The sequence below is a fragment of the Cydia strobilella genome, chromosome 11 (assembly GCF_947568885.1).
Source record: "Cydia strobilella chromosome 11, ilCydStro3.1, whole genome shotgun sequence".
Taxonomy (NCBI): Eukaryota; Metazoa; Arthropoda; class Insecta; order Lepidoptera; family Tortricidae; genus Cydia; species Cydia strobilella.
Genome location: NC_086051.1, coordinates 5,652,501 through 5,677,536, shown reverse-complemented (window position 1 = coordinate 5,677,536; position 25,036 = coordinate 5,652,501). Strand labels below are relative to the sequence as shown.

The window sequence follows — 25,036 nt, the reverse complement described above, 5'->3', positions numbered from 1 at the left end:
TCAACGGGAAGTACCCTATCAATTTTGATACCCTTGAGAGAGAGAGAGAGAGTTTTTTGCGGCATAAACGGCCGTATCTTTTAAAAGCTGTGACGCAGAGCCATGTCCGGTCTGTCCAAGTCGCCGAAATGAAGATGCTTCGGTGGATGTGCGGAGTAACGAGGCTCGATAAGATACGCAACGAATACGTTCGCGGTAGCCTCGGAGTACGTGATATCGCCGATAAGCTACAAGAGTCGACTGAGATGGTTTGGACACGTGAAAAGAAGACCTCCTGATTACAACGGGAATGTTGCTATGGATCTGAACATTGCTGGGTCCAGAGGAAGAGGTAGAACGGGGATGAGATGGGCAGATACCATAGCAAAAGACATGAGGGCCTGCGACGTTTCAGTAGACGAAACGTCCGATCGTGCGAAGTGGAGAGAAAGGACAAGGAAAGCAGACCCCACAATCAGATGGGAATAATAATACTAAGGAGAGAGAGAAACGGCCGTATCTTTTATTTACGTTAACTTAGAGGTTTGATTTTTCAAAGCTTCAAGGGACCGTAAACCTGAGTATGTGGGGTTTAAATTGCAACTCGATACCTCAACGCGTTCCCGAGACAAAGGGTCTTAACAGACAGACGGACGGACAACAAAGTGATATTATAAGGGTTTCGTTTTTCCCTTTTTAGGTACGGAACCCTAAAAATACATTTATATTACTATCAGGTGCCAAAGTATCAAGTGACGCCATCAGGTATATTTTAAATTCAAAATTTCAAAGCGCAAGTATTGCCAAATTATCAAATTAATTTGAACCCTAAGTAAATTAACAAAGTTCTTGCCCGAAAGTGCCCTACAGTACAACGGATGGACAGCAAATTAAGTTCCTGATTGACGACGCACATATCCCAACCGTAAATCAATTTAAATACCTCGGGTCAATAATTAGCAACGATGGCAAAACTGACAGCGACGTAACCCATCGTACTACATCTGGTTGGAATAAATGGAGACAGCTCACAGGCGTAATGTGCGACAAAAGAATGCCCCTGAAAACCAAAGGGAAACTCTACAAAACTGCGATTCGCCCCGCTATTTTGTATGGAACAGAGTGCTGGGCCTCTACCAAGACTGCACACCACTAAGATGCGCATGTTACGCTGGTCAGCGGGCGTCACCAGGCTCGACAAAATCAGGAACGAATATATCAGAGGTAGCTTCAAAATCGCCCCCATAGTTGAAAAAGTCCAAGAAAAACGTTTACGCTGGTATGGACACATCCTCAGGCGTCCCGAAGACCACATGGTGCGAGTAGCCCTAGACATACCAACGACGAAGCGTGGGCGCGGAAAGCCCTCCGCCACTTGGCTAACGACGGTCCAAAAAGACCTGAAACAAGCAGACATGAACCCAGATATCGCCCAAAATCGCCCGAAATGGAGAAAACGGACAAGGAGAGCCGACCCCAGACGATGGGAAATGGCGCAGGCAGATGATGATGCCCTAACTAAAGAATCGAAACACGAAGTTTTTTAGCTAATTGTCTATTTTAATGGCACACTAATTTATTTTTTGTTTTTCAAATTATTAGGCAAGTCTTGTATGTACCTCTTTCATAAAAATCGTGTTGAATCCTTATTAATAACAGTTTTTTTTTTACAGAGCAAGGAGACGAAGAAGGTTAACGTGACCAATTTTTATATAAGTGCCATTAAAACTTAGCGAATCACTGTGAACCACAGATGGTTAACTCTGACAGCGCAAGTAAACATAGATATCAAAGCTTCAAAAATGTCAATTTGATTTGATATTGATTAGGCATTACTTGCAGTGTTAGTAATGTGCTTCTCGCTCTATTTGTGCCTACAATACAATACACTGTAAATATTTTAAGTTATTATAAAATCAAGTAGAGAGTTTTAAAGTTCAAATTTGACCCTTGGCGTTGTGTGTTTCATATTTACATTTTTTTATTTAGGACAAATAATGCAAACACAAAACGCTAAGTGTGTTGTTGTATAAAGTATTGCTTTTGGAATAGTTAGGTAATATTAATATTAAGAGCGAATGAATGTTGACTGTAATTTATTATTAGTCGAATATCTTAATTTCAAAAATACCAATTCAACTTTTAAATACCAATTTATTTACCTAAAAAAGGACTAAAACTTACATTTTGCAAATCTCGAAAATAGCTCCGTCGATTACGATGAAATTTGGGCGATCTGTTGAATAAAAAATAAATTTCTGCAGATGCAGATACTCACTGCATTTTTTTATGACACCGAAATACAAAGGATTATGACACGGGTAATATTTGATAAGAGTAAGTTAAATTTAGATCTTGTAAACACAGACATGAAACTTTTCAGTTGCAGTTGAGTTTAAAAATTAATGTATAATCTCATGTTTTAATGAATATTCATTTGTTGGTAATTCGTTGAAAAACTATTACATAGAAGTAATTCTTTAACTGGAACTTCTTGCCTTTTTTTCGTTTTAGGTGTTACTGAAATATAGCCATTAATAATACTCGATAAATTTAAGCTTAAGGTAGGTGTTGCTAATATGTTACTCAAACAAAATATTTTTTGTGAAAGAGTGTGTCCAAATATTTGATTTATTTATTTGTCCTACCGAATGACCTACCAATTGTACAATACCTTTGCAAAATACCTATTTCAATTATCTTTTAAAGTTTTCAGATTCAGATTCAGTATGTGAAGATTTTAAGCAACAAAAACTACCGCATTGTCAGTTAGTTTTGGTTACGGACGATTTCTAACTGCAATTTTGTCTTGATGACAATAAACAAAAAACTGCGTATGGTTTACATAGATACAGATGTAGTGCATAATGTTTTCCATCGTATTTTCTCGGTAACGTTCGTATTTGTCATGCTACTTCAGTCAACCTCAGTACTTTTTGTACCGAGACTGACTGAAATAGCATTAATTATGCACTACATCTGTACCTTAACGGATCCGTAATGGACCTTCATCAATTGTCTTTATATTATAAGTATAGTGTCATACTTATGACAGTTACCTACATCACATGCTACAATAATAAGAATCACACGGATAACAAAGTTAATTTGTATAAATTATTTCAAATATGTTTTTGAAGTCTCTCGGTTTGTATTTTGTATTGACATTCTTGATCCACAGTAATGTGTTCAATTGCCAGTATACAATTTATTTACAATTAAGTCACAATATTTTGTTATGTTGACGTAAAATTTTTTGGACCCAATTTGTATGTTGTTTTTTGTCCTTGTGCCATACAAAAAAACTATAGCTTTACTTGTAAAACTAAGACGAAAAAGTTAATGAAATTGAAATAAATTTCATAATTAATTTCAAAATACGTTTTATTTCCTCTTACCTAGAAACCTCTATTTTTGTTATTACAACTATCTATTAATCAGGATCATGCACGAAGATAAATCGACGAATTCAAGGATATTGGTATCATTATATACTCCATTATACGAGTAATAGTCCACTAAAAATCAGTGTCGTTGCAAGCTTATAAATACTATTAAATACTGAGTGGTATTCTTTCTTTTTGGTCGACCCATTTATATCACATGTTGTTGTTGTTGAACTGAAGGAAGCGAAAGAGGTATGTCAGGATCCCCTCCGATTCCCTCCGGGAAACAGGCGTGATTATATGTATGTATGTATGTTGAACATCTTCTGATATTTGCAAGATTGTGTTGTTTCAAATAAATTCTTTTCACATATTTTTTTCAATCCGGATTGAAAAATGGAACGAAATATGAAAAGAATTTATTTGAAACTACACAATCCTGGCTAGTACCAATACCAATGAGTTTTTGGGGACCTATGTACGAAATATCATTTAATATTTATTTACCACTAGCGTTTCGGCTAAAGGAAAACATCATGAGGAAACATGCATACATCTGCAAAGAAATTCAATCCGTATTGGGCTAGCGTGGGGTATATAGCCCAAGCCCTTTCGCGCATTAAAAGAGGCATGTGCTCAGCGGTGGCTGAATTACGAGTATTATAATATTGATTTATTATTATTATATTTTTAACCTTTATATAGTACTCCGAATTACCGCTCCGTTAAAAGATTTGTCTGTTAACTAAAGCAGGTAATAAAGTTACATTCTTACATAGGTATTTATATTCAGTATCCCAGTCCATAATTGTGCCCGGCCTTAACCGCTTATACGCACACCTATAAACCTGCAACCTTATTAATAATCCTAAAATTTATCAATGTTACACCTAGTAATTTGACAGGCATTCCTTTTCATTGCAACACAGTAGCATATTAAATTTCCTTCCGCTTTGTAACTCAGACGCCACAAAAAGCGTTTTTTCTGAATGCAGGATGACAATGGAAAGTTTAACTTTATGGAGCCATGTAGAGTAACTCGACGTCAATGACATGTTTACACTAAAATCAACTTTGTTTCTTTATAATACAGCACAAAATATAAATAATCTTATTCTTTATTATTCGTAGACTTTGCAGGTGTATTTAGAAAGTCACCCTGGAAGCAGATGCAGATATAATTGTTATAGTAGCTATTGGACGAAACATGAATACTACCTACTTACTTTAGGGTACCTAGGTACCTAAGATTAACAAAAAATAAAGCGCAACTGATGAAACTGGACATAGCTTTAAATGTTTTTATTTTATTTTTAGCAACATAGCAACTCCTGGCGAAATCAGCCCTTGTGTTTAAATTAAACGTTTCAGTTAAAACTAACTCAAAGAGTAAAATGCCATTTTTTTCTACGAGCGATACTACACGTTGAATGATACGACTTGCTTGCATGTTGAACCGACCTGTGATTCAAGAATATTATATTTAATATACAATTATACATTTGCGAATAAGGCCACAGAACCAAAGCCGCATATCTCTAACATTTGCACTAGCGTTAATAAGTTGATTTGTAACCAAATTCAGTGAGTCATTCATTAAGTTCGCATCTAAGGAACACTTCCAGGAGTCGTAGCACGGTACGCTTATCACCATGCCTGTCACGTTCTAACAAGTATGTGAGTGCGAAAGTGACGGACTTAGTGATAGGGGAAACCATGCTGCGCGGGCTGAGCGCTCGTGCATGTCCTAGTTATCGCGGTTGCCCTGCGATTGCTCATAGTAGGTACTCGTGCTGTGCAAAAATACCTGTTATAAACTCATTTGTGAATAGGTAAGTATGTAGGTATTTTATTTGATAAAATTAAACACCAACTAGACTAATTTCTACTATCTATCTTATCTATGTTAACTGGGTTGTAACTTATAATACAGACTACTCGTTACACCTTGAAGGTAGCAAACAAATGTGTACTGCCTAAATATAAGCAGACAACCAATGAACGCTTGCAATTTCTGAAAATTGGCATTGTAGGTCTAGGATTTAAAAATGACCGCCCGCATAGACTGAGTACTGCGTCACATGCATAGGTGTTGTAGGTTTCAAGAAATTTAGCTTGTTTCAATCATAATCATTCTCCCAGTTCTACCCTACCGTATTGCTATTAGTACGTATCTGCATAGTAAGTAGCATCAGTGTTAAATGTAGCTGTTTTCTTGTGTATGAGTACGTTGGTGATGCATTATCGGTTAACGACACCACGAAGTATGAAAATACTTGTCTATGCAATACTATGTATTAAACGTCGGGACTAGCTCTTGGCGCATGCAACTACGGCCAAGTCTTGGCCTTTATGCCGCTCGTTGAAAGTCATTGCGACCTCTTATTGCAAATGAGCCCCACTAGTTCAAATACTAGAATCAGAAATTTGAATTGAATAACGAATTTATTATGAAAGCTGCAATTAAATGACAAAAATGTTAGACACATTCCTATATTTATTTTTCATCTCTCTGTGATAACTCTGTGTAATTTTTAAGTAAATAAAATGTAACTTTTATTAAGTTTTAGGAAAGCCTTAAGTTAGGTTGGTTTGTAATATGGATATAAAAATAAAATACAAAACACATACAAAATACCTACTTAAAAAACATATCACTTATAAAAAGCAGGGCTCAAGATGTTGTTAGGCATAGTATTATTATTCTCTTTATTTGTCGTAGATCATAAATTACCTAGGTCATTTATAACATGAATATAATTAAAAGTTAAATATAAAAACACGTATTGTTATGACCTTTATTGCTGATACAAAACATACTAAAACTTATTCTACATAGTAAGAAAATTTATATTTTATCACACATCGGTTTCCCGGTTGTGTCCAGCGTGTCCTGTGACACGTAGGTCTCTTCTCGCTTCTTCCATTCCTTCCCGTCGATAGCTTTTTGAGAAATTTATGTCATATATGAAGGAAAAAATGTCAGTTGGCCGAGCGGTTCAGGTACGAAGGACTCTGGTTCAATTACAGCCCTGGGCACTGGAGGCATTGGTAATTTTTTCCTTCGTATATGACATTAATTTCATCTACCTATATAGTTTAAATAGAAGTGTGTCTACTTGTAAAGTCACAAATTAAAATATTTTCATAGAAAGTAATTTAATTTGTTCTTAGAGCATTCTGTTCCTTTTCCATTTCTTTTCTGACCATTTTCTTGATGTCATCACCCTATCATTTATAGTAGCCACATTATGTGTAGTGGAATGTCATGTAGGTCTATATTGCTACTTCGATGATGTAGGTGCAATAAGATAATGTCAGCTAGGCGACCAAACGAGTCAAGCATAATTATTCTAATTCAGGTGTATCGGTATTTGAAATAATTTTGCTAACAAATCTCATTGAAGATTGATTCGGATAAGCTTTACCCATATCGTGCAAATATAGTTCATGCAAACTAATAGTAACGTCTCTTTGTGCAATCAATACACTTTCGTGCATTGAAAGCATAGCGGCATAGTTATCTGAGAGCTAGCCAGAATTAAATAAATAAATAAATAAATGCTGTTTTTCTAAGGCGCCATTCATAAGACGATTTTTGCCAGATTTTGACCCCCTTCGACCCCTATGTAAGAAAAAATAAAAATAGGCCGACCCCCACCCCCCTGTTTAATATTTATTACGGAAGAATCTGAAGGAAAAATTATTACACATCGGGTTTGTTTTTACTTCGATTGTTAAATAAAAAATTGTAGTAACTTATTTTGTACCCGCAAAAGTACAAAAAAATATTTTTTTTGGCAATAATCAACTTTGGCCTAATTTTATAGTTTTCCTTTGTCGGCACGCGCACGGATGCACGCGCTTTTTCGAAGTATAATCTTTACTTGCGCATTTTTGTGATCTTACGGAAAAAGTATGAAGACTCCCACCCCCCTGTGAGAAAAAATAAGACACTGTCGACCCCCCTCCCCCCATAAATTGCTTTACGTAATAAATGAATGGCGCCTAATAACAAAGTTTATGCCTTAAAATACAACTGCGGTATAAAATCTACTTCATAAAAATCTGTTACCGAAATTGAAAATTTAACTAAGATTTTGAATCCAGTAATCAATATCGGCAATACCTTACCAGTGGAGCGCATTATCCTCCTAGGATTTGGCGCTTCTCCAACTACTCTCCTGCACTTGGGTGCATTAATAGGTGCTGAGGTAGGTATTGCAATAACTTATATTGTATCCGTTTAATTTTGGCTTAAGAAGGTGTGCGGAAATGTAGTGTTTGACGTTCTTGATTATTATTATCCACAACTCTATCACCACCCGAGCGCTGTAAATCAGATCAATCAGTACACATAAGTAGTAGTAGTAGTAGTGATATTGGAAACACTTTTATCGTCTATTGGGTCGCGTCACTTTCAGATTTATATAGATACTAGCTGTGCCCGCGGCTTCGCCTGCGTGGAATTCGGTCTGTTTCAGTAAGCGGCTAATTCACCCCTAATTTATCTCCCTGTCCCCTGGAGACAGAACTTAAAGTAAAGTTGACAGATGGATACGCTAGAGGACTGTAGTCCAGATAAAATATTTTACAATTAGGTACCTACCACCAAAGATAGATATAACTCCGTAATAGATGGATACAGTCTAAGGAAAAAACGTGCCTCGAAAATCACGAAAATTTGATTCTCGATCAGATGTCGCTACTACCTTTTGCCTACTCTCGTATAGAGGGCGTTGACGGTTTCGTTTGTTATTACCTAACAATTTTAACGCATATCAGTGAAACATGGGTCAAAATAAAAAAAATATTAATGCAAATAAAAAAGATCATTTATCCATATTTAAATACATTTTATCGTATTTTAATAAATCTTCATTTTTAGTTTTAAAGTGTGTCGATAGATGGCAGTGAATTTACTGTGGTTACAAAATTTACTATGACAGTACCGTTCTATAATATTATATCCTCTTTGCTACCACTAAATAAAATTACACTACAAAATGAATATTTTTTTTGCCCTTATTCAAATTTTTGTCGTGATTTAAATGGCATAGAGTAGTATAGGTGTATTTCGAACGATACAGTACCATTTTTGTTTAACGTCCTTGACTGTACCTATGCAAATCGGGTACACTACATAATTCCGAAATTTTTTATTTCGAATTTTAGAATGTCGAATTTTATCATTCCGATTTTTAAATGCTCGACCCATCAAAATTCCGACTGTCATAATTACGAATGATGAAAATCACGAAGATTTATATTTCCGAAAACCCAAAAAGCCGAATATTGTAAATTCCGAACTACATAATTCCGACTATAACAATTCCGATGGTGGCAAACACCGAATTTAACATTTACGATTTTCAAAATCACGAATTCGGAATTGCCCTTATTCCGAATTAACGTGATTCCTATTTTAAATATCCCAATTTTTAAATTTCCACTTTTCTGGCAACAGTTCGTTTTCTTGGGGGTCGCAGTTCTAACCTAACCTAACCCACTTCTAGCAACAGTTCGGGTTCGCAGGTTCGCAGTTCTGTCTAATTTATTTATGCCGAATTTTTATGCCGAATTTAACATGATGCGGCACGACAGGTACCCGTAATAATTACTAAAACGTGAGTCTTCATTTGAATATCACGGATTTCATTTTTCCGATCTTGTAAAAAACCGAATTTCTGAATACCGAATTATTTTATTTCCGATCGGACAATGATTTTTCAGAATTTAGGAATTCGGAAAAAAAAATATTTTCGGAAAAGTGTAAAATCGGAACTTTAAGCTTTCTATCAAGTGACAATCGGATTTTAAGTTTTCGGAAATAGCACATTCGTGATTTTATTCCATCGTGTTTTTAAAAATCGTAATTTTGATATTTCGGACTTATAAATAATCGGGATTATGAAAGTCGTGGTTATAAAAATCGGAAAAACATATTTCGGAATATTTGGGTGTTCCCATCAAAATCATGTCATCCAAATCGGTCCTCCAGTCAAATCAGTCAAAGCGTCTGCCCCTTTTTTTTTTCGGAGTTTGAAATGCATCTGCCCCTACGACTTGTTGATGGTCATAGCGAAGCAGACGCTCACGGGGACCTGTAGGCGCTTGAAGCGGAACGGGAAGTTGCTCGGAATGAGAAGGATACGCGGGATGAACACGGCTTCTCCGGCGCCACACTCCGTCAGGATCTGCGCCTACATATGTATTACGTACGATATATTTGGGATCACAATCGAACTCGCGCTGGCTTGCCGTTTCAGCCGAAAGCGAAGCGACCTGCCTGGCTAGAGCGCCACTGAGTCTCTCACCGTGGTTTTTCTCAGTCTCCTGAGACCGTGCCCCTTGTGGCCGCAATGCATTGCGAGACTTTTGCGAAAGATTCGATTTTTTTCGGCAAGGCATGGTAATGCGTTTAAGTCCCAAATCGTTTGACATTTGCTGAAAAATTATTTTTTTAAAGTACCCTCCTTCGTGACCATTATTAAGAGGAAAGGGCACGGCCGCTTCTCCATGCAAACGCAGTCTCCATTTTTTTGGTTAAAAACTACCCTATGTTCTTCCACGGGACTCAAACTATCTCTATACCAAATTTTATCTAAATCGGTTTAGCGGTTTAAGCGTAAAGAGAAATTAAAAAAAGTTTTTTCATATTTTTTGTGTTTTCACTCGGGAATGGTATCATTTTGATATCATAAATGAATTCGGCATACCCGATTTATACAAAATCGATACCTAACTTGGCCTAGTAGCTAAAATGATATAGTTATCAAGATAAAGTTTTTAACCGCTTTTTCACCACCATGGGGGATGAATTTTTAAAAACGCTGAAAGTAATTTTCTTGCTTTTTAATATAATAACGTTTTGCAAAGTTTTAAGTTCCTAGCTTAAAATAAAATTTGCACCCCAAGACCCCTTTTCAACCCCCTGAGGGGTTAAATTTCCAAAAACGTCAAAATTAGTTTTTTTGTAATCGTCTATCATACCTTTCTAAGAAGTTTCAAAGCATTTGTAATGGATTCAAACTTTCAACCCCCTTTTAACCCTGTTAGGGGACGAATTCTTGAAAACGCTAAAATCACTTTTCCTGTATTATAATAATATGCTCATTATACAAAGTTTCAAGTAACGCACTCAAAAAAAAATTGATCTCCATACAAACTTTCAACCTCTATTTCACCTCCTTAGGGGATGAATTTTCAAAAACGCTGAAATTAGTTTTCTTGTATTTCAATAATATATCTTCTTACGAAGTTTCAAATTGCTAGCTTAAAATAAATCTTGAACCCCATACAAACTTTCATCCCCTTTTTAACCCCCTTAGGGGTAAAATTTCTCAAATTTTTATAGCCTAAAACCTGGCCGTGGATTTTTTCGACAGATTAGTAAAGTTTGCATCAAAATCCGTTCAGCCGTTTTCATTTGTAGCGCGGTCAAATAAACAGACAAACAGATAAACAGACAAACAGATAAACAGATAAACAGACAAAAATTCTAAAAACTGTTGGAATGTGTTCTGTTATCGATTCTAAGTATCCCCAGGCAATTTTTTTTCGAATATCTTCCATGTACAGACTTTCGACCCTCTTCCGCTTTATTATATGTATAGATTAACGATCACAATGAGAGACGATAAAAGCGCAATTATTCCGCAGATATCTAGATTCTGGACAACTACACTGATATTTAATATTTTTATAAAAGAGTCCTATGCACGTCTGTACGGTTTGCTCCACCACCGGTAGCTGCATACTTTCAAAAAACTTAATTGTATAATTATTCAATCGGTGTTATTCTACTCGGGTGTTGTAATAGATATCGCACATCGACTCTATACTATTAAAAATTGCAAAGCAAAATTAATTCGATTTGCGATGTAAAATCGATCCTCGCATTCCCCAAGGTCAAAAGCACTGTAAATTGTGAAAGGCACGTAAACCGTTTAAATAAATGGTCGGACCATTAACGCGTCGGCCAAACTTCGGGCACTTTCGGGCAAGTTCGAGGGCGTTAGCAAATGAGGCATTCCGGGTCTACTCGAGTTTGATAGTTGCCATCAATCCTGCTTACCTAAAGCCAATTGAAACTTGCCAATTGAAAATATTGGCGAATATGGCTTAGCTAAAGCTATGTGAACAAATTGGTGAAGTATTTGTGTAAGTACAGTCGCCATCAGATATATCGGAGTGCCCGAGGTGCTCACAAATATTCAACACGCCTCTATTGTCAAGGCGTTAGAGTGCGTGTTCAGATATTTTGAGCACCTCGGGTGCTCTGATATTATATGTGATGGCGACTGTACCTACTTTACTTGAATGATGAATAAGCACTGCAGTCTAATGAGGCACTTTATCTTTTATGGCAATTTAATTCAAACATGTACATATGTAGATATTTATCAAATCCAATAAGAAGTTTTTATAAAAAGCGACAATAATATATAGCTTTAAAATAAAATAAATCTAGCACTTTACTTACAATACGTGACCTGTTGGTACATAGCTTAGGTTTGTATCAAAAGAGAAGTAAAACGAAAAGTCTGATAATAGATTTTAGTCATAAGATTTTATAAAGTTTTGACAAATTCTACAAGGTACACACATCCATCAACATACAATCCTAACCTTCCCACATCCCTTTACCACATAAGTCAACAAGAAATCTTAATCCACTTTCGCCGACTTTTAATAGTACAACATCATCTAAACTTTTCTCATTATAGATATCAAATTCGGTGGCAAATTTGCAATAGGAATGAATAAGCGGGGTTATGTTGAGGCCAAAAAGTTTTTTAATATAACGGCGTGCGATTTGAGTTTGAGCTAACCCGTGTGTTAAAAAATAAAGCCGGCACTCGTGTTAGACTCGTACGTGGTGTGGATAAAGTCTTAGAAACCAAATATAAAAGCTTATGGTTACTCACGTATGTAACGTACAACATTACTTATTATCTACGTTTAAGGGTCTCCGGCAAGCTCGGTTCTTCATACAAACGTAGTTCCGCTCTCATTTTAAAACGAGTGGCTAGTTTGCTCTGAAACTTTGTACTTACAATAGGATAAGGTATATCTATGTCTGAAATCTACATGTAGTTAAAAAATACAGCTAATTTGCGTTTTTCATACAAAACGTGTTTTTGCTCTATTTAGTTTGTTTTATAAACTAATTTCAGACCTAGATATACCTCATGTCATTGTATGTGCAAAGTTTCATTACAATCCAAAACGTAGTTTTAAAATGAAAACGGAACTCCGTTTGTATGGGAAGGTGAAATTCGGCCGAGCTTGCCGGAGACTCTTAAGTTAATTGACCTATTTATTTAATTTTTATTTTATAGCACATTCTTACACAGATTGACTAAGTCCCACAGATTTTATAAAACTAGAAACATTACTAGCCTCTACCCGCGGCATTATCCAAAAAATACATTTTAGTATTTTTTTGAATTTCTCTCCTAATTACTTTTAACCTTCATCTGCATTCATAGGGGATACATTTTAGAAAAAGAAATAATAATATGTCTTTTTCCAAGTTATAAACTATTTTTGTGCCAAATTGGTAAACTATTTACAAACCTAATTAATTCAATTTGATGACAATAGGCTTTAAAATTTGTGTAAAAAATGTATTTTATGCGTAAATATTAAATAAATTATGAATAAAATTGTTGTTAATTATATTTAATCCAAAGATATCAACAAAATAACATATTCATTTTTCATTTCATTTATTTATTTCTTTAACAATAATGCATTGTGTTAGAAATCTTACGAACTAATTACATACATGCTTATAACTTAATTAAATTAAACTGAGTAATTATGGGACATGTCAGCAAATAAATATATTTTTAATAATAAAATTAAATAAATTAAATAACAAGTGAAGACAAGTGAAAAACAAATAAAATAAAATTCATAATTTGTAATAACTACATACAATTTAATTAATTATTTGATAACATGTCAATCCATACAAAAAAACAAATACTTAACTAAAAAAAAAAATACAACGATTCATTTACATATTGTATATAAACACGTCAGAAAGGTAAAAAGTTTCTAATATTTTATAATTCCCTATTGTTACTGCTGAAAAACGTGTCTCAATTGAACGAGCAACTTATTAAATATGTCACAAAATTTCGGCCGCGAGAGCAATTTCATCCGACAAGTGACAGGCAATCCAATTATATGCAAAGTGAAATCTTTATAGCGAACAATTTAAATTGCTTATTGCTACTAACAAAGTCGTGTATAATACGCGATGTAGACTGTCTTTAAATTTGGTCATAAGTAACCTACTTAGGCCCACTTGCACCATTCCACTAACCCGGGACCCGGGGTTAACCGGTTAAACCTGGAGTTACCATGGTTACTAGTACAACTTGACATTGTGTTTGACACGGTTTAACTGCTTAACTCCGGATTAGTGGGATGGTGAAAGTGAGCCTTACTTAGGTTTATAGAACTTTATTTTCTCAAAGAAATTATACATTTCACTTCAGAGAAACTTAACTAAAGCAGAACTAAATATAAATAATCAGTAAGTATAGCGAATGCATGCGTACTCACTTACAAAGCTCTTAACTAACTAAACTTAAAAATAAATAAATACTAAAACATATGTTTGGTAACTACCAACTTAACTAAATATCCGTAACATTAAAAAAAAATAGCATTTTGGCTATTTTTTTTACTCTTTAAGCACACATCGCGAAATAAACTTTATTTTTAAAGAAAATAAAAAAGGTATTCGAAAAGATATATCTTTATTTATGAATCAACAATCTTTAGAATCAAAATAAAATAATACAAATGCAACGATTTGCCTCCTCCTTTTTAGTACGGATGGCTAAGAAATGGAATGCGCTCCCGCCATCTGTATTCCCTGATCAATATGACCTCGGTCTCTTTAAAACAAGAGTGAATAGGCTGTTACTGAACCGGTGAGCTCCATCTTAGGCCCTGTCTTCACTTTCCATCAGGTGTGACTAGGGCCAATCGCCGATCAGTTTATAATAATAAAAAAAAAACTAATTTAAAAACGAAAAGTAAACTTTAGTGAAAAAAAAACTCATCATTTGCAAGAGGCATCTAGTACTGGACGGACTACATTTCGAACCCCTTGTAACTTGTAACCCCTTGACGGTTTAATAAGTTTTTGCAAAAAATAAATTTTTGGTACAAGTTTTTATCGCTGACTATACCAGGCAACTAATACTCATCGAGACAATTCTAAAAACCCCAAAACACAAATTAGGTTGCGTTGTTTTATTACAGAGTACCTTTGGCCAAGTCCTGTCTCCGTCATCAGATCAGCTCGACTGTACCATCATATTACATTGTCACCCGACTTACATATGCGTGCAAATTTTCAGTTTTATTGGAAACCGGGAAGTGGGTCAAATTTAACTTGCAACATTTACGGGACTTCCCCTACTTAATGAAATTTTGTTTTTGTTACAATTGAGGTGTTATTTATTGTTTTATTTTTATTATTTAATCCCTTATAACTTACACAGCAGTTGTGGTGGTATTTATGATTTATTTGTCTAGTGGAAAAACTTCAGGGTTAAATGTTCAGTGTAGATAATTAAAATTCTCTTGTATGAAAAGTTTTACCGTATTCCGTAAAATAACAGCTGCTGCCGCCATATTTAATGTTAATCAGTTCGTTGATTGTGGGTGGTGCAACCAGCCCTAAATCTGGCCATACACATTAGACTTGGGTATGCCTGCGCAGTTTTGCCAACTGCACAGGGTAAACGTAGCGCGTGTGGCATTCGACTGCGCAGTTTTCTAACCAGCTTTACCTGTAAAACTGCGCAGGCGTACCCTAGTGTGTATGGTCAGCTTAATGGCCGAAGCTTAAACTTCTATTATGTAGTATGTACACGTTTTGAACTATTGAACTGCAAATCGATAGGCGTCATTTGACACCTTATAAAATATCTGCAGTCCGCGTGCATCCCATCTTGGGTCCGAATTGCAGCGGCCTTGCTATTCCGTGGCGGATATTAGAGCATCGCTCAGTGATGTTATTCCGATCGCTTGCCGCACGTGAGCAAGTTGACCACTTGGAGGTACCAGTATAAGCGTTTCTTGATTACATATAGTCGTTGAGAAACTCAAGGTCATGTTACACTGTTTGCTCAAGCCTGGGCTCGCGTAGTCAATGGAATACTCAGGCAATGCTGTCGCGCGTCGCTTGATAAACGACCGGCTCCATTCGGACCCTCATCGATCCTCAGCTAAATCTTCACATGATAATGCTGGCTGTACAATTCGAAAAATGACGTGGAAGGACGTTTTTATTAGGGTTCCGTACCTCAAAGGAAAAAACGGAAGCCTTGTAGGATCACTCGTGCGTCTGTCTGTCTATCTGTCCGTCTGTCACAGCCTATTCTCTCCGAAACTCCTAGACCAATTAAGTTGAAATTTGGTACACATATGTAAGTTTCCAAAGACACACATGTAACGTAAAGAAATTAATTTTAAACATGGGAGCCACTTTTGGGGGAAAACAATTAAGTTTCTTAAACTATATCGTGTTAAATGTGTGAGAATCTCAAATATGTTTTATTATAATTTTAGGACAAACAGTTTAGAAGTTATTCAAGAAAATAGGCAAAATATGACCATTCCTCCATTTATCTCCGAAACTAATGGATCATTTTTTTTTTTAAATACTCAAAATAGTTCTTTACCGAAGCAATAAGCTAAAATCTATTAAAAATGTGCAGTCAAGTGCAGTGGCAGGGAGTGTGAGTCGGACTTAATTACTTAGTTTTGTTTTTGATCCGACCCCTACGGGTTTTTAAAAGAGATTTTCACTCAAGTTTCACATAAAAAAAAATATATTGTTAAAAATTGTGTAATGTATAGAACCCTTGGAACACGAGTCCGACTCGCGCTTGTTTAGGTAATCAGATCTGCATTGGCAAAACGGATGTTGGGTTTGTCTGTTATGTAGGCTTTAGAATATCTAATGTAAAGTAAATTTTATTAAATTTACAAAAGGCAAAGGGACTAAAGGAACTGCCTGCGTTGTAAATTGATACAGTGTAAAATGTGTACCTGTCTATAGGTACTGTAAGCAAGTAAATATATTCTTTAGTGCACCGAATAATAAATACATTCTACATATTAAAATACAGAGAAATCAGAAAGAAAAATATAATTAGGTAAGAGAAGCAAATATTTTAGCAATTGGTAAATATCATTTGATATTTATTATTTATCAATCGCTTTTCAGTGAAAGAAAAACATAGCGAGGAAACCGAACTAGTCCTAATAAGGCCTAGTTTCCTATCTGGTTTATAAGGTCAGCTGGCAGTCGATTTCGTAAAAACTGGTGCCCATGTCGGTCGCATATACCTACTAAAGTAATTATGACCTATCTATAATATATTTTGTAAATTATTTACATTACATCGCGGGAATGGATCAAGGTATTTTTGTCATTAGGTATTTTCATTTAAAATGAAACTGACTAATTGATAGATAATCTTGAAATACTTATAGGTAAAGAAAGGTATTTAAATAAAACATAGAGTACAAAAAAGCCTAAAGAAGCCTTAAGTTGAATTTATATGATTTTTATATAAAAATAGGTATGTCTGTAGGCAAAACAAAACCTCTTAGGAGGTTCCTATCAGCAGATTCAGCTATATCAATAATTTAACACATTCAACGCTGAGCTACGTTCGTAGCGCTACGTCGTAGCCGATAAGATGAGTTTCCCGATGTGTAGCGGAAATGCTTCGTAGAGGCAAAACGACGACGCTGAATGGGTTAACCATTAATAGAATAGAATAGAATAGAATACTTTATTCGTAAACACACACACAGACAATAGACATACATTAAAAGAACATGAAAATAAAGTGTCACGAAATGGCCCCATCTCAGCATGCTGCTGGCGACTTCCAGCGCTGATCTTCCGATGAGACCATCAGGTGAGAATCACGGAAGGTAACAGACAAAAAGAAAGCAACATAAAAGAAAGAGACATAAAATATGGCGAAAAATAAAATTACACATCGTTTACACAAACTAATACAAAAAGAGATACAATATGACGACATAAGAACATAACATAAGTACATAACATTAAGTTACACGGATCAACCGACCGAACATGTGCCGGTCCGGTCGGACCATATCGTGGCGCGACATTAAGCGTGCAATGACAATGACAGAATTGACAAGCAAGCATAAATATAGAAGTGAAGTGAGTGAATCTAATATTTTATTAATTGTAATCCGTTATTGATCATGAAAACCATAAAACAATGTTATAAAGTTGACTAACATAAACAAAACAAACAAGAAAACATATAATGACACACAGACAAAAGGATGGCATGTCTGGAATGATTCTACAACCCATCTCGGGCAGTCTTTTCGTCGTTCGATTGGTGTCAACTCCAAAATGGAAGGAACAAAAACATTGTGGTAAGTAACAATAGCAATAGCAAAAGTCTAGACTACAGACAACTTGTTTCTAATCTGCAGGTTTCCTGGCTAAGCTGGTGACTAAGCAGATACTGTTTAAGTTTTGTCCTGAAACTATGTATACTTTGCAGGTTCCTAACTGGGGGCGGCACGTTGTTCCAGCAGCGGGACGCAGAATATTTAAAGCTTCCTCGGAAAGCGGCTGAGGCATGACGCGGCGTCAACAGATGAATCCCACAATCCCGGCGTTCGCGGAGCTTCGTGCAAGATAATTTCTTGAAGAGATATGCAGGAGTTTTATAGTTCAGTACGCCAAAGAGCAAACAAGCCAAGTGTAGTTTACGGCGGTGTTGCATTTTAAGAATCCCATGGCTATTCAGATATGGGGTCACATGAGCTCTCAACGGAATATTGAAACAGAAGCGAGCACAGGCATTTTGAACACGCTGTATGAGTCGCTTAGTTTTTGCAAGAAGTCTTGGCCCAAACACAACATCCACATAGTTTAGTTTTGATAGGACGAGTGATTCAACTAATTGAATGCGCAGGTTTTCACTTAAATATGGCCGAATTTTATATAATACCTTAAGTTTATAAAAGCAACTCCTAATAGACTCAGCGGTATGTTTCTCATATCGTAATCCGCAGTCCATTATGAGACCTAAGTTACGCGCCTCATACACCCTTTCAACCGGTTCGTTCATTAGCATAACATCCACTGAGATGCTGGCATCGGCCAGTTGCTGCCTGCTGCCAAACACAAGATATTTTGTTTTGCTGGGGTTAAGCAGCAGGCAGTTTTCTGTAGCCCATCCAGCAATTCTGGTGAGATCTTCATTTAGTTTCCCTATGGTACTGTTGATATCGGCTGGCTTACATGATATATAAACTTGTATGTCATCTGCATAGATGTGGTATTTGCAATGCGTGATGTGAGATGTAATATCAGTGGAGTATAATATAAACAGGAGCGGACCGATCACGGATCCTTGTGGAACTCCTCTAATTAGCTCTGCTTTCTCAGAAAAAAGTGAAGAACCATCACTGAGATGCACTTTTACAATTTGCGATCGGTTAGACAGATAGCTAGAAAACCACATTACTGTTTCGTGGTCAAAGCCATAGTAGCTCAATTTCGATAATAACAGGTTAATATTCAAACAATCAAACGCCCTTGAGAAGTCGAGGAGTACTAAAAGTGTGCACATTCCCTTGTTTTGAGCATCCAAAATGTTATCAGTGACATCCAGTAAAGCAGTCATTGTACTACGTCCTTTGCGGAAACCTGATTGGACATCTGGCAATATATTGTTGTTTTCTAGGTAGGTGGTTAGCTGTGAGCAGACAACTTTTTCCAATATCTTAGATAGGCAAGGTAAAATGCTTATGGGCCTAAGGTCTTTAGGCATGGATGGGTTTGTTACTTTAGGCAAGGGGTTTACTAGTGCTAACTTCCAGATATCTGGAAAGGTGGATGTAAGAATAGAGGTATTTATTAGGCTTGTAATGACGTCAATTGTGTATGGGAAAGTTAAAATAAGCATATTTAAATTTATCCCATCAAAACCCTCGGCGTTAGATTTTAAAGATTTAATTATTTTGATAATCTGGCTAGAATTAATAGTGTCTAAGTGGAAAACAGAGTCATTGTACTTATGGAACTCAAAATAAGTTAACTGTGATATAGTGACACCTGTAGTTTCCGGCAGCTCTAGAAAATGCTTATTCAAGATATCAGGGTTATTGAGAAAAGTAGGTAATTCTTTATCCTTTTTAGGCAAGACTGTAGATTTCAAGTTTTTCCATAAAGTTTTAGGTTCTTTTATTTTATTATTTATGTTTTGTTTGAAATATGCAACTTTTTCAAAATATAAAGCTTTATTTACAACAGATTTGAGGTCTTTATAGTATTTCTTTTTGACATCACTCTGGTTTTTGTGAAAGTCTGCTGCAGCACTGTCACGCAGCCTCATCATAAGTTTGATGGTGTCAGTAATCCAGGGGTAGGATTGTGTTGTAACCAGGGATGTCTTTACAGGGGCATGTACATTAAATAGACTAAGTACTTGTTGATTAAAAGCATGAATCATGTCATTTACATTTCCAAGATTTGATATCAAGTCCCACCTCACGCACCGCAAGTCCACATCTAAATCTTTGTCGCAGATATTTTTAAAAGGCCTGTAGGTAACGTGGTAGGGTTTTAGTTTCTCGCACTTAATATTAAAATTACAGACAACAAGACAATGACCATACAAGGACCCCACATGATCCATGGTAGTGCCAACAGCCTGCAAGTCAGAGCAGACAACATCGATCAGTGTTTGGCTGGTCTCAGTGAAATGCGTAGGCTGTGACACCAATTGAGATAATCCAGTACTAGTTATGAAATTATTGAACTGAGTGGTTTTTGTGTCGGTGCTGTTTAGTAAGTTAACATTGAAGTCACCAAGTATAATTAGATTATCGTAGCTGCGAATTGCACTAACTGAGTCAGTTAAGGCATCAAAAAATAGTTGCAGATTCATCCAGGGTGGTCGGTATGCCGTTCCGATTACCAGCTTCTTTCCGTTGAGAGTAAAAGTAATCCACATCTGTTCAACCAACTTATGCAACGGATCAACAGGATGAGGCCAGGTCCGAGCCTTGAGACCCCGCTTAATATAAAATCCTACGCCTCCACCGCGCGACCGGTCGCCCCGCGGTCTGGGAACATGCCGAAAACTATATCCTGGAAGTGCAGGGGCCCGCCCCTCTTCCCCCGCCCTTAACCACGATTCGTTGATCGCCAACACATCTACATCCTGCCGAGTAGTAGCCGCTATGAAATTGTCATGATTTGTGCCAAGAGAACCTGCATTATACAAACCTAATCTAAGTGTTTAAATAGGAGAGAGCATTAATTTTCTGCAAATGAGAAACTGGGGCGATTTATAGGTAAGTTTGGCATCTAGATTCAGAAAAAATATGTAACAATAGGAGTGGTTAAGTGGAAGGGGGTGATTTCTGGTGGGAAATTATTTCCCCTTGTTCGATGACAACATTTTGTAAAACTTGAATATTTTTTGTTATGTTTTCTTTATTTTTCATTATATTTTATATGGAGTTAAAAATAGAACGGAAACATTCATTAGAAAAGGATAATGATAGTAATATAGTAACAAAACGTTAACTTTCGTAGAATTATTCATTGGTAGGTAAAGTAATTAACCCTTGTTTACAGTAGTAAGTAGTACAAGGGGATATTATTTCCCACTTCGTCTATTCGTATAAAATCAAAGTACTTTTTTTTTCAATGGCAACACTTGACAAAGCTTACCATACAGTTTATCCGTTTTGGTAAATGTATTAGATCAACTTTCCTGGCAATACAATCTTTTTCTGTCAACAAACGTCAATGTCAACGTCAAAGGTAGTGAAAATATTTTACAGAAAATATGCGTTATAAAGTTATGATTTTGTACTAATCTTTAAATAATAATATTAATAGGGGATATTACTGCAATGTTCTGCCACCAGAGTGCAAGAGTAGCCTTTTTAGTAAACCATATAGTAACTTATACATACTACAGTATTTAACAGGTTTTTGACAAGTTTTCAGAGATAATAAAATATGACATTGATGCATCAAGGCGGTTTGCTTACAGAGGACCTACCAGGAAACGCGAATCCAAAAATTCGCTATCTGCCTCTTTATCGCTCGAATATGCAAGAGTGACAGAGATGTTAGATAAAGAAATTTTCTTGTTTCACGATAGACCCTCAGACTGTGGTAGTGGCGCCCTGGCACCCCCTACTCAACAGTTTCGCATAATATTCCCTATTGGTTTATTTTATTAAAATGGGCGTGAAAATACAAAATTGTAATATATTTATGTAAAATTTTATGAAAAAGCCATACGCGAAACCGAAACGTAATTTTTAAAATCATGAATGAATAAAGGGAATTATTTTCCCACTTAAACCAGTTGGACCCTACAACTTCAAAGGACATTTATTGGACAAAGCAATAGATTCAAGCAGTGCATGCTAAATAATAAACAATATACTTAATTTTACATAACTGCAAGCAAAATCATCTTACCTCTTCTATGAAATAAGGCAAGCTTCTAGCGATGCAATATTTGTCCGCAAGCTAAAAGCCGTACTATTAGAAATGGCTTGCTATACCATTGATCAGTTCTTCGATGACCACGGGTCATTGGCTCCATCGCGTACCTACTAAATTATATAGGAATATAATAAAATGTTCATTGTTCATTGTAATATGTCTTGTAATATTATTAATTGTAATATGTTTTGTAATGCTTAATTGTAGTAATGACTTGTAAATGTAAATATTTACCAATAAATACCATATCATATTATACCTGATTCCTTTACTATGAATCCGGACACACATCGCCTACAAACACCGTGTTGCCAGTATAATAAATCTAATATTTACCAAGTGTGTTAAACTGTATGGTAAGCTTTGTTGAATGTTTCCATTTAAAAAAATACATCGAATGAATAGATCAAGTGGGAAATAATATCCCCTTGTACTAAAGGGTTAAGGTAGGTTTCCCCTAGATAGCCTAGTGTAGTAAATTCTTCCCCCGTGCGCCCCGTATATTTAAATATTGCGTGTTACATCACCGAACCTATCTCATTAACGCTTAAGCGAGTGAAGCTTAGTTAAAACTATTGTTATCCAGTGAATCCACGTCACTGGCGGGCAAGTTGCTAAGTTATGAGGTGTTGTAAGTTGCGTCAGTATTTGGCCAAGCGCCAACGCTAAACAGAGGATAAGCTAAACGGTTCTTGTTGATAATTATCATGTGGATAACTTGTTGACCTTAATTACGGAAGCTTTAATGAACATTGTTGTTATTTTAGAAAGTTTTTTTTGTATGTTGATGGGTAAAAATTAATACAATAAATAGGGAAGTGAGAAGCATGATGTACACCTGGGCATAACTGAAAATTGAAACAACTTGTTATTCATTATAGGTACAAGTTTTTTAAAGTTCTTAGTACTTATTTAATCCACAAAACTGTAGTAACATAAATAATTAACAAAGGTAACGACTTTTAATTTTGTTCCCAATACCTTAAGTATATTGCGATATTACCCATTATTCTTACAAAACTTGTTAAAAAAAGTATTTATTCGTGAATTGCATCCGAACAATGTTTACAGACAAAAGAGCCGTGACACTTGAAAAATTAGTGGCAGTAGTCGGACGAATGAAGCACCCAGTAATTTATTATCTGCATCAACAGGCCTGGTTTCATTTCTTTGTAGGAGCAAAAATGACAGCAATTATGTTGGCGAGACAGTGTGGCTTCCGTCAAAACATTAATAGCCTCACAAAACACAGTAGGCAGTAAAATGTCCTGTCGGACTTTTGTTTTTAGGTATATTTATATGCTTTTTATTTTTTAACTCATTTATGCTTGCACGTATGCTATCCCAAGCCCTCTCGCGCATGAGAGGAGGCCTGTGCCCAGCAGTGGGACGTGTATAGACCGAATTATTATTTATTATGCTAGCACATGCATGTTTAGGTACCCATATCTTTAATAAACATTATAAATCTCTTTTGGATTTGACATGTATATGTTTATCATTATAATAATTATTCATACATTTTTACAACATATGAGCAAAACGATAGAATGAAAATACTTCGCCTTAACTTGAAGTCTGATAGCCCAATGAAATGTCTGTGTTTTCTCGCCGAAAAATATGTTTATATACGAGAAGCAATTTTTTTCCACACTGACGTGTGTAAACTCAACTAAAAAGAGTACCCACTTCAATGGTATCCATAGATTTCATAAAATAAGTCATATATTTTGTACACTATCGAAATTCAATATGCAAATACGCATCCTGTATCACAAGGGGGAAATAAAAAGAAAGGAAGAGCAAAGATATGATAATCAAATGTTCTGTAGTCGATGTTATATCAAACGCTAGGAAATCTTGCGGCGGTCGGCCGAAAAGAAATGTATTGGTTCTCTGTATTTGTTATTCATTGATTGTACTCTTTATTAAAACAATTTTGGTTGGGGTCGCTGTGTGGGAATTTTATGTTTGATTGAAAGGAAAAATTTGCCTAAAATACTGATTCTGTTGCGATGGTAACGTAAAAGTGTTGTTGAAAAGTATAGGTAAATTCTAATTCTGGAAATGTATATAAAAATGAAATAAAAGCTGATGTTTAAGATAGAGCGTGTAATAACTATCACCACACCTTATAAAACAAAGTCCCCGCCGCGTCTATCTGTGTGTATGTATGTTCGCGATAAACTCAAAAACTACTGAACGGATTTTCATGCGGTTTTCACCTATCAATAGAGTGATTCTTGAGGAAGGTATAATTTGAAGGTAATTACTTAGTTTTTAAAGTCGGTGCCAAACCAATATTTTAGACAACGAAGAACGCTGCATTTACTTGCATAAAAAAGATATATGTAGTTTACTCATTAATTTAGTTCTTGCACTACTAACTCGTATTTTTTTTTGCTGCAAAGACATACAGACCAATCCTCAAACCGTGCAGCATTATTCGTGACATATGAAGATGTGTAAACTGTGTAACCCTTCACTATACCTGATCCGACATGTATTATATTTGGTCTGTTATAAATGATGTTTGCGGTATTTTCGTCGCTCGTCATTTTAATTGAAACGTGTAGTCAGTTAAAACTCAGCATAAAGCTTTCGCTAAATTTAGACTTAACACACAAGAGAATCAGTCTACATTTATCAGAGTGGACAGATCGTTAAGCCGGACCGCGTATAAACGACGCTGGTACTTACAACTCACGGTGATTAAAATGCTGCATAGCTACTTTCTTTTAATATCAGCATTAGAATAGTAGAAAGTTTTGTCTTTTACATGTCTGATTTGTGGAACAAGTGTGGAAGTTTGTCACACCGTGTGAATTGTGACGCCAACAGCACGAATAGTTACTGTTGGTGAAGAAGCAACTTTTCTTTCGTATTCTTTGTGTCAACCCTTCATGTACAGTAGATAACAGTTTCATGAAAGCCTGCAGTAAAGTACAATAATTACAAGTACTTGCTATAAATTTACATTAGAAGGTATCTCGTGGAAATTTGAGTTGATAAATTTAATAATAACCTACAATATGTCTGCAAAAATGCCAACCTAAGAATTTCTTGAAGCAACTGTTTTTTTATTATATAAAAC

The 25,036-nt window shown here is 35.8% G+C and overlaps 3 protein-coding genes across 4 annotated transcripts in view; 1 reads left to right on the top strand and 2 right to left on the bottom strand.

Annotated features, from left to right (window-relative positions):
• LOC134745349 (collagen alpha-1(IX) chain-like) overlaps positions 1-2,527 on the top strand; it is a 94,804-nt gene extending 92,277 nt beyond the window's left edge. For both annotated transcript variants that reach the window (XM_063679372.1, XM_063679371.1), the window contains one exon: positions 1,653-2,527. In XM_063679372.1, the coding sequence (XP_063535442.1) occupies positions 1,653-1,680 (28 nt within the window). In that variant the 3' untranslated portion in view covers positions 1,681-2,527. The remainder of the gene's footprint in view (positions 1-1,652) is intronic.
• Positions 1-25,036, bottom strand: part of LOC134745355 (tonsoku-like protein) — a 431,809-nt gene that overhangs the window by 101,536 nt on the left and 305,237 nt on the right. The gene's annotated exons all lie outside the window — the stretch shown is intronic.
• Positions 12,572-25,036, bottom strand: part of LOC134745383 (adenosine 3'-phospho 5'-phosphosulfate transporter 2) — a 423,869-nt gene continuing 411,404 nt past the window's right edge. The window contains exon 7 of the transcript XR_010128162.1: positions 12,572-12,666. The gene's annotated coding sequence lies outside the window, so the exon portion shown is untranslated. The remainder of the gene's footprint in view (positions 12,667-25,036) is intronic.